At 46.7% G+C, this 12,069-nt stretch overlaps 1 protein-coding gene across 1 annotated transcript in view; it reads right to left on the reverse strand.

Moving 5' to 3' along the window:
* Nucleotides 1-664: 664 nt before the first annotated feature.
* Nucleotides 665-12,069, reverse strand: part of LOC104164101 (ovotransferrin-like) — a 15,864-nt gene continuing 4,459 nt past the window's right edge. Inside the window, exons 4-17 of the mRNA XM_009703328.1 lie at nt 11,280-11,471; nt 10,937-11,072; nt 10,446-10,501; nt 8,964-9,133; nt 8,650-8,836; nt 7,415-7,569; nt 6,565-6,658; nt 6,085-6,120; nt 5,273-5,431; nt 4,097-4,241; nt 3,128-3,192; nt 2,341-2,525; nt 1,340-1,526; nt 665-905 (exon numbers count right to left, since the gene is read on the reverse strand). Coding sequence (XP_009701630.1) covers nt 868-905; nt 1,340-1,526; nt 2,341-2,525; nt 3,128-3,192; nt 4,097-4,241; nt 5,273-5,431; nt 6,085-6,120; nt 6,565-6,658; nt 7,415-7,569; nt 8,650-8,836; nt 8,964-9,133; nt 10,446-10,501; nt 10,937-11,072; nt 11,280-11,471 — 1,805 coding nt within the window. The 3' untranslated portion in view covers nt 665-867. The remainder of the gene's footprint in view (nt 906-1,339; nt 1,527-2,340; nt 2,526-3,127; nt 3,193-4,096; nt 4,242-5,272; nt 5,432-6,084; nt 6,121-6,564; nt 6,659-7,414; nt 7,570-8,649; nt 8,837-8,963; nt 9,134-10,445; nt 10,502-10,936; nt 11,073-11,279; nt 11,472-12,069) is intronic.

Raw genomic sequence — 12,069 nt, forward strand, 5'->3', positions numbered from 1 at the left:
CTTAGCACCTTTCTGCCCTCAGCAGCTCTTCCATGCCTGCCTTGACAGCAGGGTTGGGACCTGCTGGATTACCCCAGACTCTGTTCCTCTGGAGCAAAGAGCCTCAGCAGACCTTTTTGTCTTGCATTATTATTTTCAGTGTGGATCAGAGTCAGGCTGCCCACCTGCATGTTTGTTTTCAGGTCAGCAGTACATCGGACAGACTACCAAAACACATGTGTTTCTAAGTAAGTCCTAGATTTTTTTCAGAAAAGAAGTCTAAGCCTGGACTCTCCCCATCGATACACTTATGTGTTTGAAGAGTACTGCCTAGTGGAAATGACTCAGATGCAGCCAGCTGAGGTATGAGATGGAGTGATTTCTATTCATGCCTTCCATCGTACAACCACTGTATTTGTTTGATTTGGTTTGGTTTTTTTCCATCTCCACCCTTCGGCTTCCCTGACGTAAACACTCTCCCTCTTCCTGTGTCCCAAACACACCGGGCAACTGTCATCTGCTGGGTAGATAATGGGATAACCTGGGCAAAGCAAAAGCACAGAGAGTACAAATTTCTCCCAACGGGCAGCGGTAGCCTTAAGTGGCAGTAGCCACTGTCTTACAGCGAGAGGTACTGAGGAAGGAACGGGCTTAAGGACCGTTTTGAAAAATCTCAGGACACCCGTTTAGATTTGAGATTTTATTTCTTGCTGTGATGGCAGCAGAGAACGGTGAAGTCTCAAACAGCCACTTTCAGAGTGATGAGGAAGGGCAGAGAAAGCAGCAAACGCAGAGAGCCCTCTGCGGGTCGGTGTTCGGTGCTGAGGGCGTGAGAGGAGTCATGGCTAGAAGTTTCCTCCACCTCCAGTAAGGGTCCTTCCCATCTCGCTACTTGTCCTCAGAGAAGGTGCACACCTGAAGGAGATCTGAAAAGGGAAAGGAGAGGGAGAAGTTCAGATCCTGCCTTTAAATACTCCCATCCCACCAGCACACACCCAGCCGTGCCAACAATATCATCATGTGGAAAATACATTCAGTGCGCCACCAAAAAATGTGTATTAACCACAGATCACGCTGAACACACACTGATGGGACAGGGTGGGTTCTTTTTACCGTTTCTCAAAGTGCATATTTTCTAAAGGTGAGTAAAAATCTTTAATTCCCGTTGATGCCAGAGCAGCAGACTTCAAGACTGTTTTCAGTTCATCCAAGGAACTTTGAGAAAAGTATACTGGCATTTTCACGAGTTATCCTCATTTTGCTTTAAAAAATTAAAAGGACAGCTACGGAAGAAACTGTCTGTGCCTGTGAGGCTAAGAACTGCAATTCACAGACTTCTTCCTGGGGCTGTTACAGTTACCTGATGGATTGCAGGTATTGAGGCTAGCGACTGAAGCATAGTATTGATCTCCGAGGAATTCCTTGTACGTTATTCCGTTACGGAGTTTGACCAGACACTTGGTCAAGTCTTTAAACAGAAGGTCCTTGGTTTGAGACTCAAACATCTTGAACCTGTCTTTCTCGATTCCATTTGTTCCAAACAGTTTCTGAAATAAAAGCACGAAGAGGTAAGTGTATGTGAAAAGCAGAAAGCTAGCAAGATTCAGCTCATACAAGCCTAGCTCTTAGTCCTAGTTCTTCACCATCATCCTGGGGAGCCCCAAGCCAAGCTCCAGAAATTTAGGATTGAATCTTCTGTCCATGTGGGGGATCTTTCAGTGGTAGGCACAGTTGTGGCACGACTGTCAAAACAATTTTTTTCCATTTTAACATGTCGCTACATGCAGAGCCCATCGACAGATGCTGCCAACAGGTCCTACGCCTTAGCCGTGAGTTGAAAGCAAAAGGAGCTGACCTCTCAAGTGCCTCTCAGCAGACCCTGATGGTGGAGCAAATATTAACGTTCTCAGTGTAAAATCAGAGCTGGTTTAACCCGGTTACATTTACACTGGTAGCTGTAAGACTGTGTGTGTGCAGGGAGGCTGCTGTCTTCTTAGGGCTGTGCCTGACCTAGCTGGGTTAGAGACCAGGCACCCCAGAGGAGTTTCTGAAACACACCTGCAAGAGCATAGCCAGAGAAGGAGGTAATAATCTCGTGTCCCACAAGCGTAGTGTGACCATAGCAACCACTACGATCCGGCTGTTACCTAAAGGTGTATTTGCTAAGGTGGCAGAGGAGAAAGAGTGGTTCGGAAAGGAGGGAGGAAGGGGGAGGCTAAGGAACAAGGCTGTCACCCTATATTGGTAAGTTAAAATCTTCCACGTTGTGCTGACTCGGGGAAACTCAGAGCATCGTTGCCACATAAACATGCCATATAAAACCAACCCCAGAACATTTCTTCCACTGCCAGTACCACTAACCTCTTGTCTCTCCAGCAGCTCACGGACTTTTTTTGCTTTCTCAGGACGCGTGACCACAGCATGGGTAGGAACTTTGGCCAGGTGGCAGTCACTGTAAGCCATGACATTTGCCCGTTTCCCGTTAGTGCACAGCAACTCAAATTCATCCATTTTCAGATTTTTGGCCCATTCTTCTTTATTTTTGCCTTTAAAGAGAATTGGTTTGGAGATTCAGAGAGCTTGTATGGCAGAAAAACATCAGCCTCACAACTTTTAAGCAAGTCATTTGTCCCTGCCTGCATGGACGCTGGCACTTGGAGACTTGACATGCACATAGGAGGCTGTAAGTAAAACTCAGGAAAAGTCAATGGGATGAGGCAGACTTTCAGAGCAGGCCGCGACATTTAGTTACATCTGCTTCCTTGTGTTTTTTCCCAAATGCTTGGAACACTTCAGCCGCTGCTTTCAGAAATGTGACCTGAACTTTTGATTTTCAGGCAAGCGGGGAGCTAGAGTGCTGCGCAAAGGTGTTGAGGCAGGAGTCTGCGGTTAAGGGACCAGCTGAAAGATTATGCAGCTGAAATTAAATGATAGTTAGCGGGGAAGTGTTTCTGCAGAAATGCCTGGGAAGAGCCACCCTGAGCAGACAGCACGTGCTGACGCTTGAATTCTGCTTCTCCTGCAGGAGGGGTGAGACTGACAGGATAAAGAGGTAAAGCTTGCGATTACCTTCTGCACTGGGAACACAAATAATGCAGACAGGGGAAGGCAGCCCTGCCAAGAGCCACGCAACAGAATAACTACGTACCACCAGTGTTTTCCTCAACGATTGAGTGCTTAATAAAGGCCACATCCCCCACCTCAACCAGACACCTGGGAAATACAAAGAAGGACAAGTGATGCGGGTGCTTGAATCCTGGCCCTGTCCCGCAGGTTTGATTCTGATCTATGTCTTATCTTGTAAAATTAATCTCTGAGGACAGCTAGGTCTAGGAGCCTTGCCATGAATATTTTAAGGATATCTGAAACACGGTCTTTTAACACTTTCTGGAAAAAAAATATGCAACCTTCTCACATGATAAGTAGCCAATTTATTTTATTGTCAGAAAGAAGCAGTTTGGCCAGGTTCAGAATTTGCTTTGCTTTCTGCAATGCCTGCCTGCACACGTTCGTAGCTTTGTAAAAACGCTAACGTGCACCGAAAGGACTGCAAACCCTGAAGCAGGGTCTCTTTGTGATTAGATGTGAACGCAACACGATTCATTCTCTTTTTAAATCCATGCCCAATATGAATTACTTAGTCTTGAGCTGATGCTGGGTGGGTATGGAGGAGGTGGCACTGGGGCTGACCTCTGGTCTCTGCACTTTTTAGAGGAGGTCTTGTATTGACTCAGGCAAGCAGCATTGGTAACAGGGGGGGTCTGTTTGCAGGTCCCCATCTTTTAACACTCCTTTTTTGTCTTAAAAGTGTAGCACTGGTGCCATTGTAGGAAGTCTGGCCAAAACGCTTGTGTCTCTCCAGGTTTCTCTGGAGGCACCACGACATTAGTTTTACAAAACGGAAACATTTTACGTCATTTTGCAGGAAGCTGCTTAAAGAAAAAAAACCGTATAGCACATGTTACAGACATATACACCTTCAGCAGAGTGATGGAGAAAAAGAGAAGGGCAGCAAATTGACATCAACATGAAGCTGTATTCCCTATATGATCTGCCTATAACCTCTGTGATTAGTCCCAGGGTACTTGAGAGCAGCCCGAGTATTTCCAGCACTTACCGGAAAGCTCCAGTATATCCATAGTATTTCTCATGGCTGCTGGCGACGCACTTCTCCGGCTGGACCCCCCCTGAGCCCTGGCAGAGTTTGCAAAGGCGGGAGTTAGGAGGAGACCCAGGAGCACAGCCCTCGCTGAAGTATTCATCTGAAGGCAGGAATAGGAAAAATTCACTTTTTCCGCACTGAAAAGTTAGGTTTTCTTTTAATAATATGTTCTCGCACCAAATTTGTATTAGCAGTCACTGGGAGCTGGAAGCCGGCCGTGAGAAGGAGCCTGAAGGAATTCAGTGGACAGCAAATTGTGCACATCCAGTTTTCACTATGAAACTTGTTATTATTGATAACGAAGCGAGGCCTAAGCTTAATTGCAATAGGCACTATCTTGGCATAAAAAGAAGAATGTTTTTGCTGCAAACCGTTCCCAGCTCACACAGAGCCAGCCCAAGCCTCCACAGCCTCTATGGGTCGGCAGAGTTGTATTTGGCAGCAATGCCAGAGCTCTGGGGGAAGAAGGGACAGTGGGAAAGGCAGGCAGGAGGATGGAGAGGCTAAGTCTAAAAATTACTAACACTAGTATCTTCTTGCGATTAGAGATTTCCTTTTAATATACTTAATTTGCCTTGGTCGATAATATTTCCAAATTATTTTTGTTGGACCGTAATGCTCACCAGTTGAAAGCTAGATGTAGAAGTTGGTCTTCTGAACAATATCTGAAGTCCCAGAGCCAACGCAGACTTTTACCCCCTTATTCTCAGGCAGTCAGATCAGTCCCTTTAAGTTTCTTGAACAAAGATCTGTGCCCTGTTCTCAGCCCTTCCCCTCCCTTCTGAGATTCATAAACCCATCCTTTACCCCCACTCCACACCCTGCACCTGGGGCAGCCTGTATGCCCTTTTTGGAAATACCTTTTGGGCTGCCATAAAGGGAAGGGAAGAGATGTGAAAAGAAAGCAAAGCCCCCCAAAGCAGCTGACGTGCCGTATCTTACTCTGAAGCAGTCACCAGCAGCCTAAAACTTTGCTCAGTGAAACCTTAAATAACAGAGTCTTCTCCATTTCCCACCTCCACGTGGGAACCTTTGAGGCACAAGAAACTTTGAAGATCAGATGAAGGATGGGAAAACATTTTTGCGAGCAGATTCCCAGCTCAAAGAAATAAGATGCAAAACTCAACTCACAAAAATTGCAGTTCCCTGTCCTGTTGTGGATCAAGCCCATGGGGATGTTCCAGCCAGCGGTTCTCCCAACAGCGGTGTGGCACGACTTCTTACCCTGCAGATTGTTCCATGTGATATCGCTGTTAGATTTCTTCACAACAGCCACAGCAAAGTAGGATGCTTTCAGAAGATAAAAGAGAGGACAGTTAAGGACTGACCTGAGGAACACACCGTGCTCCCTTAGGAGAGCATTGGGTCCACTTGGGAGAGCGCACCTATGAATAGCGTATGCGCTTACAAATGATTTGCCAGGCAGCAACAACGGAAGAGTTTGTAGATATGATGCATCTACTCCCACCGTGCTCCTGGGAAATTATTATCCCTGACATTTCCCTGCCTGCCAAAATTCTGACACTTGGGCATGCAAGAAGGCTATAGCAAGACATATATGATGATTTCTTATTCCCTCTTGAGCAAAAGCCAAAAACCTTCCCTCCTCTCTCTCTTCCCGCTTCTATAAAGAACAATTTCCTAATGCCACAACCCAGACCCTCTTCCCCTGTTCACAGCCCTGGCACCGTCATGGTGTGACCGTGCTCCAGAGAGCAGCACAAATCTCTGCCGCTACCATATGCTTTGCTTTGATATCCGCTTGCAGATCCAGACTTTCCATCTGACTACTGAATTTGTCTCCCAAATTTGTAATATCTACATTGGACACAGTGGCTCCTTCTGCGGAGACTGGCCATTTAGTCTCCACTCATAACTGCATATATATTTTTCTACTTCTATCCATCAGGGCTGTTTTCTGTCCCTCTGTTGGCAGTAATTACCTGGTTCTCCTTCTAGTTTGCTGCATTGACTGTCATCTGAGGGAGGGGAAAAAGAAGAAGATATTAGATAAAAGATATGGCAAACCCAAAAAAGGATCGAGCTCACTAATTTCTGGAGAAAATTCCTTCTAGAAGTGACTATTTCAGGTAATACCTTGTGTGTCAACGGAACAAAGCACAGCCTCCATCTGCTCCTCTGAGCTAAACCAACTCGTTTTACCGTGCTGGTGCTAAAGGACAGGGATATCATGATTAAAACAAAGAAGAGAGGAGCTGGAGGTCATTGTGTTCTTGACTGTCGATGCTCACTCTCCTGGGGCTATTCCACCTTCGTGGAAAGATGAGGCATGCAGTGGTGAGCAGGGTTGCCTCAGAGCAGCGTGTGTGGCTGCTTTCTAGATTTCAGAATAAACCCAGGGCTTTTGCACCAGCCCGTTCCCCACCACCTGGACCCAGGGGAGCAGCTCAGGCTGTGCTTACCCTCATAGCTTTCTCCCATCACTGGCACCAAGCCACACACGCCAGCAGTGTAGACAAAACCTCCGTCTAAGCTGATAGCATCTGCTTCACCTTTCTGCAATGAAAACAGTGCAGCAATGAAACGATGCCCTATGACCCCAGACCGGAGCTTTTCAGAAATCAGATTGAAAAAGAAGCACTCGATGCGAGGGAGACAGGCTTGGGGCTAAGGGGACGTGAGAGGCCGTGGCTTAGCATATGGCCAGATGAGGTCTCGCTGATGCAAACGGAGGGAGTTTTGAAATTATTGCTCCCGTGTGCTTGTAACCACCTCCAGGAGCAGCTCTCTTCCCCAGACACTCGCAGGCTCAGGCATGTGTCTCTCCTAGCCTACTTACCTCCCAAACAAATTTCCTTATCTCACCTGACTTTTCCAGTTTGTATTTTGTGCTGTTTTCACGGTACTGACCCAACCCTCCGAGCTGCCACCAGCATCCTTGTCTAAGCTATGGAATCACTCCTCTCCTAAGCAGGCAACTGTTTTTCTCTGCATTTTACAGAATCTGTATTTTGCCTTCCTTTGCGGAATAAAAAGTTACTTCACGCCAGAAAATTGCTTTTCATTTAGGAAGCCTCAAAAAAGAACACTGTCCAATAAAATTCTTTGAAAAATATTAATCGGTGAAAAAGTAGTCAAGCCTTTTCCCTGTGATGAGGTTGGTTTCTGCCCGCTGGCATTTCTCGCAAAGCTCCCAATATTTTACTTTAAAATCTACACCGCCTCGGCCCCATCTATTCCCAGGCTGAAAGAAGCAACGCTGCTCTCCATCTGAAAGGTTCACAGGGAGAAGAAAAGGAAAAAGAGCCATACCATGATCTTAATAATGCAGTCGTTGGTGTTGTCTGCCACGGTGCACTCCACCTCCCCATTGCTCGCCACGCTCCAGAGGTCACACTTGGTCTTCTCATTCCTGCCTACTGCACACCACCGTGTCTTGTTTTCTCTACGGCTGGAGCTCAACTGGTCTGTAAAGCCAGCAGAGGAAAAAGAAGGATAAGCCTAGAGCCCCGCTGCACAGTAAGGCTACAAACAGGCTACTTTCGGGGTGCATGGGACTCGGCCACGAAACCATCGGTACGCACCAACCTGCTGCTGCTCAGCGCAAGAAATTCTGATTTAATAAGCCCTGGGCTGGCTTGAATAGAATGGATGATTTTTAAGCTGACGAATACGCAAAAAAAAATCAACTTACAGATCAGCAAGGAGAATTTCTGCATAACACAAGCCATTCAGGCAGATTCGTGTTAGCTAAAACATCGCAACCACTAGACAACCATGCATTAATAGTATTGGTATTGCTGCCTATAATAGATTCCGCATTTCTCCAGACCTCACAGCCCAGACAACCCTGAGACTAAGACCAGATTGATCTGGAAAAATACAACCTAGCTTTGTGTCTGCGAAGTGGCATTTGAATAATCTGTGTTGATGCTCCATGAAGTCCATGCACCCCCTTCCATAAATGCCATAGCGGCTGAACCTACCACAGAGATTTCTGAGCAACTATACATTTTAAGCGGGTTTTAGAGGTCGTTTGTGGGATGTTTGACTCCGAAAGCCAGCTAGGACATTAGTAAATGCTTGATGAGCCTAGATAGAAATAAAGGACACTGTTTCCCTCAAGTGGTCAACAGTAGATCTGGTGTCCCTGGATGTTCCTTCCTCACGTCTCAGAAATGGCTCTTCTAAGCAGCAGTTTTGACCATGCCCAATCTCTACCACCAGCTGAATAACCGTGGGCAATTTTTGTTGTTGTAATTGTGGTGAAGGGACGAGGGGAGGAGTGCATGTAAATTTTCCGCCTTTGTCAGTGTGGCAATGATGTTATTTTGACTTTGGAATCAACAAATTCCTTCTGTTGATGTAAGTGAAGTTTGTGAAGATTGTGTGATTTTAATGATAATACCTTTCCCAGGAAATACCTTGCAGAGGATATTGTCTGAGTTTGGAAAAATCATGTTCCTTTTGCCCAGATGTATTTGCTGATCCTATCTCTTCACTGCAGCTCACACTGACACAACGTTAGGGTTTCATGTCCTGCCTACCTTTCTGAAGGCTCTGGATGGCATTGTAATACTCAAAGCCCAGGTAGAGCTGGGAATCCATCAGTGATGGGATACGCTTCAGCCCTATAGCAGAGTCTTTGAAAAGCAAGTCTTTGAGGCCTGTGTCCTTCTTGCCAGGTGGCCCAAAGAGCTGGAAGCTGCCAGTTGTGCCCACGCCAAATTTTTCCTGCCACGAGGGAAAAATAATCATACCAAATGATCATACCAAAGCTCTTGGAAAGCTGGAGAGAGAAAGCAAAGCCAGAGGACAGAAGAAGGGATGCTAGGGGAAGAAAAGAAGAGCTTGACAATACCTGTGCTTTTGAGAGAAAATTCCAGATGTCATCAACCTTGCTATCATCTCGAGCCACAACGGCATGAGCAGGCACCCTGGCCCAGTGACAGGTTTTGTAGCTGTCCACGGGCTGACGGTTGCCATCCAGACACAGAAGCTCGTACTCACTCTTCTCCATCGGGGCATTTTCTGGAGGAAGGGAAGAACCATGAGTTGCATCACCACAAAAAGAGACAAAAAAGCCAGTCTAGGGCAGCTTTGTAATGAATGTATTTCTGCTGAAGCTCAGGGGAGAATTCTTTGCAGAAGACAGGTTGCATGTACCCCCTTCGCAATGGTAATGGGGTCATCGTGGTCATACGAAGACAAGGCAGAAAGGAGAACACATGTGCCTGTGAAAGAGTGGTTATCTCTGCCTCTATCATAACTAGCCCAACAGTAAGAGGATTTATGTGGTAGTAGTGCCTACACATCCGGACACGTACAAAGGGATACAAATAGAAATAGATTTACAAACACCATACAAATGGATTGAACAGGTCAGGAGCCGCGCATGGTCTGTGAAGGCCAGTAGGTAGCCAATGTCAAGGCTGAAAACAGAGCCCAGGTCTGAGATCACAGGGTCATGGGAGAATTCAGGTGGGAAAGGACCTCTGAAGATCTCTGGTCCAAGCCTCTGCTCAAAGCAGGGACAGACCAGGTTGCATCCTTGAAAACCTTCAAGGATGGAGAGTGCACAGCAGTCCTGAGCAACCCGTCCCACTACTTGACTGTCCTCAAGGGGAAGAAATGTCCCCTTGTATCTGGTCCAAACCTCTCATTTCAGTTTATGATTGTTGTTTCTCATCTTTCCACTGTCCACCTCCATAAACATCTTGGCTCCACCTTCTCGCTAACCTCCTTGTAGGTACAGGCAGGCTGCTCTGAGGTCCCCCCAAAGCCATCTCTTCCCCAGGCTGATCAAGCCCACCCCGCTGAGCCTCTCCTCGCAAGACAGGTGTCTGTGCCCCATGACCATCTTGGTGGCCCTCCACACTGAGCTCACTGCAGGTCCTGGGCATGCCAGGCCATCTCTTCCATCTCCAAGAAGTGCAGAGTTAGTGAACTCTTGCTGTGGGCTGAATTCCCTCCAAAATCCCTTCCAGAGGGGTGGGTGAGCGTAATTACCTACACCATTGCTCACCCTCTGTTCGCTGTGATAATATTACAGCTGGCTCTGAGATACAGCACCAATGATAATACCATTGACCTTAAATCAAGCAGGTTTACCTTCTTCAAAGAAGAACCTCAAAGAAAAAAAAAAAAGCCAACCTCACCATAATCATATTTCTCAAAAACAAGGATGAGTCAGTCCACAGTGTGCAAAACATGTTTCTAGAAATGAAAGGAGGGCAAACCTGGAGATCAATGAAAGCCTGCACACTGTAGACTCATTGCAGGATGGAGAGGCAGTGAGAGGTTGGACTAGAAAGGAGAGAAGCAAGTGATGTTGCAGGCCTACCTTGAACAGTTGTGTGTTTCACAAAAGCCACATCTCCTTTTCCGTCTTTCAGACACCTGCAGGTGGGAGGAGCAGAAGAGATGTTAAAAAACCAGACATTGTGGCTCCCTAGTCCCTGTTTCAGCAAATTACTTTGGCACAAACTGCAACCGTAGAGCCGTGGTCTTCCCCCCAAAAAGCTGTACGGGCAGGGAAGAAAATGTGATGACAGAGAAGTAATGCTCAAGAAGCCCAGTTAGACTTAGCACAATGCTAATGCTGTGTATTCTTAAGTCTGTGCAAAACCATACAACCCAGCTGCCTCTCTCATCTCCCACTAGCTGCCTGCCGGTTATTACTAATTGGATCTTTAATTACCAGCACTCCCAGTTGTTCTATAAATTTAGTCTCCTCAAGACCCCTGGTTACAACACAGCCCTCCTTGGTATAACGAAAACTTGCATGTGTCAGGGCTAGAATATTTCCCCAAAGGAAAAATCACTTTCACTCACTGAAAAGCTCCAGAATATCCAGAATAAGGTCCTGAGCGGGAGCATTTGTTTTTGGAGTCCCCCTTGCACTGACGGCACAGTTTTTGTTCAGTGGTGGCACCAGGCACGCAGCTAGCAGAGAAAAAATTGGCCACCGCTACAGATGAGAAAGAAGCAATAGTTAGTCTAAAATTCACTTTTACAAGGACCTGGGCGGGAGGGGATGCACAAAGAATGTCAATGACTTGACAGCTCTGTGAGCCACATCTGGACCTCCGCAGAAGATCACCACACATCGCTTTCACTGCACCACCAGCTCTGGCTTAATTTTAAGCCATTTATCTCGCCCTTTTTCCCTCCTCACCTTGCTCGATGGAGGCTGAGTCTATGCCATCCCACTTGATGTCTCCCCGGTGGAGGAGTGTCCCAATTGGGATGTTCCAGCCAGCGGACCTGCCCAGGCCCGTGTGGCAGGAGGTTTTGCCCTGCAAGTCATTTATTGTGAAGCCTGTTCCTTTCTTCACGACAGCTACGGCAAAGTAGCTAGTGGGGGAGCCTGCAGTGCAAGAAAAAGCAGGAAAGCAATGAAAAACCAGGACTTAGGAACATTTCAAATCTTGCCAACCCCCCAATTTCAGAGAATAAAGTGCTGCCCTTCCAAATAATTAGCAAATTTGCTTGAACATTCGTGGTCTTCCCATTTTCTTAGGGGTGAGCTACACTGGTAATGGTGACCCAAAAATACTATCATCACATGCAAAATGCTTTGCCACTGGACAGACATTAGATGTGCCTGTAGTTTTGTAAGGATGCTTCAACAAGTCTTTTGGAAAGTCTTTTCTCAAGTGCCGTTGCCCACTGAAGCATACATGTAAGCCTTGTGAGACTGAAATTCACAGAAACACAGTCAATCTGGTTGGAAGAAACCTCTGGCATCATGGAGTCCAACCTTTGCCCTAACACCACCACGTCAACTAGACCATGGCACTAAGTGCCACCTCCAGTCTTTTCTTAAACACCTCCAGGGATGGGGACTCCACCACCTCGCTGGGCAGGCCATTCCAACGCCTAACAACCCTTTCTGTGAAGAAATGCCTCCTCATTTCTAGCCTGAACTTCCCCTGGTGCAGTTTCAGACGATGCCCTCTTCTCCT

Source organism: Cariama cristata, unplaced genomic scaffold (assembly GCF_000690535.1).
Source record: "Cariama cristata isolate BGI_N322 unplaced genomic scaffold, ASM69053v1 scaffold6987, whole genome shotgun sequence".
NCBI classification, from domain to species: Eukaryota; Metazoa; Chordata; class Aves; order Cariamiformes; family Cariamidae; genus Cariama; species Cariama cristata.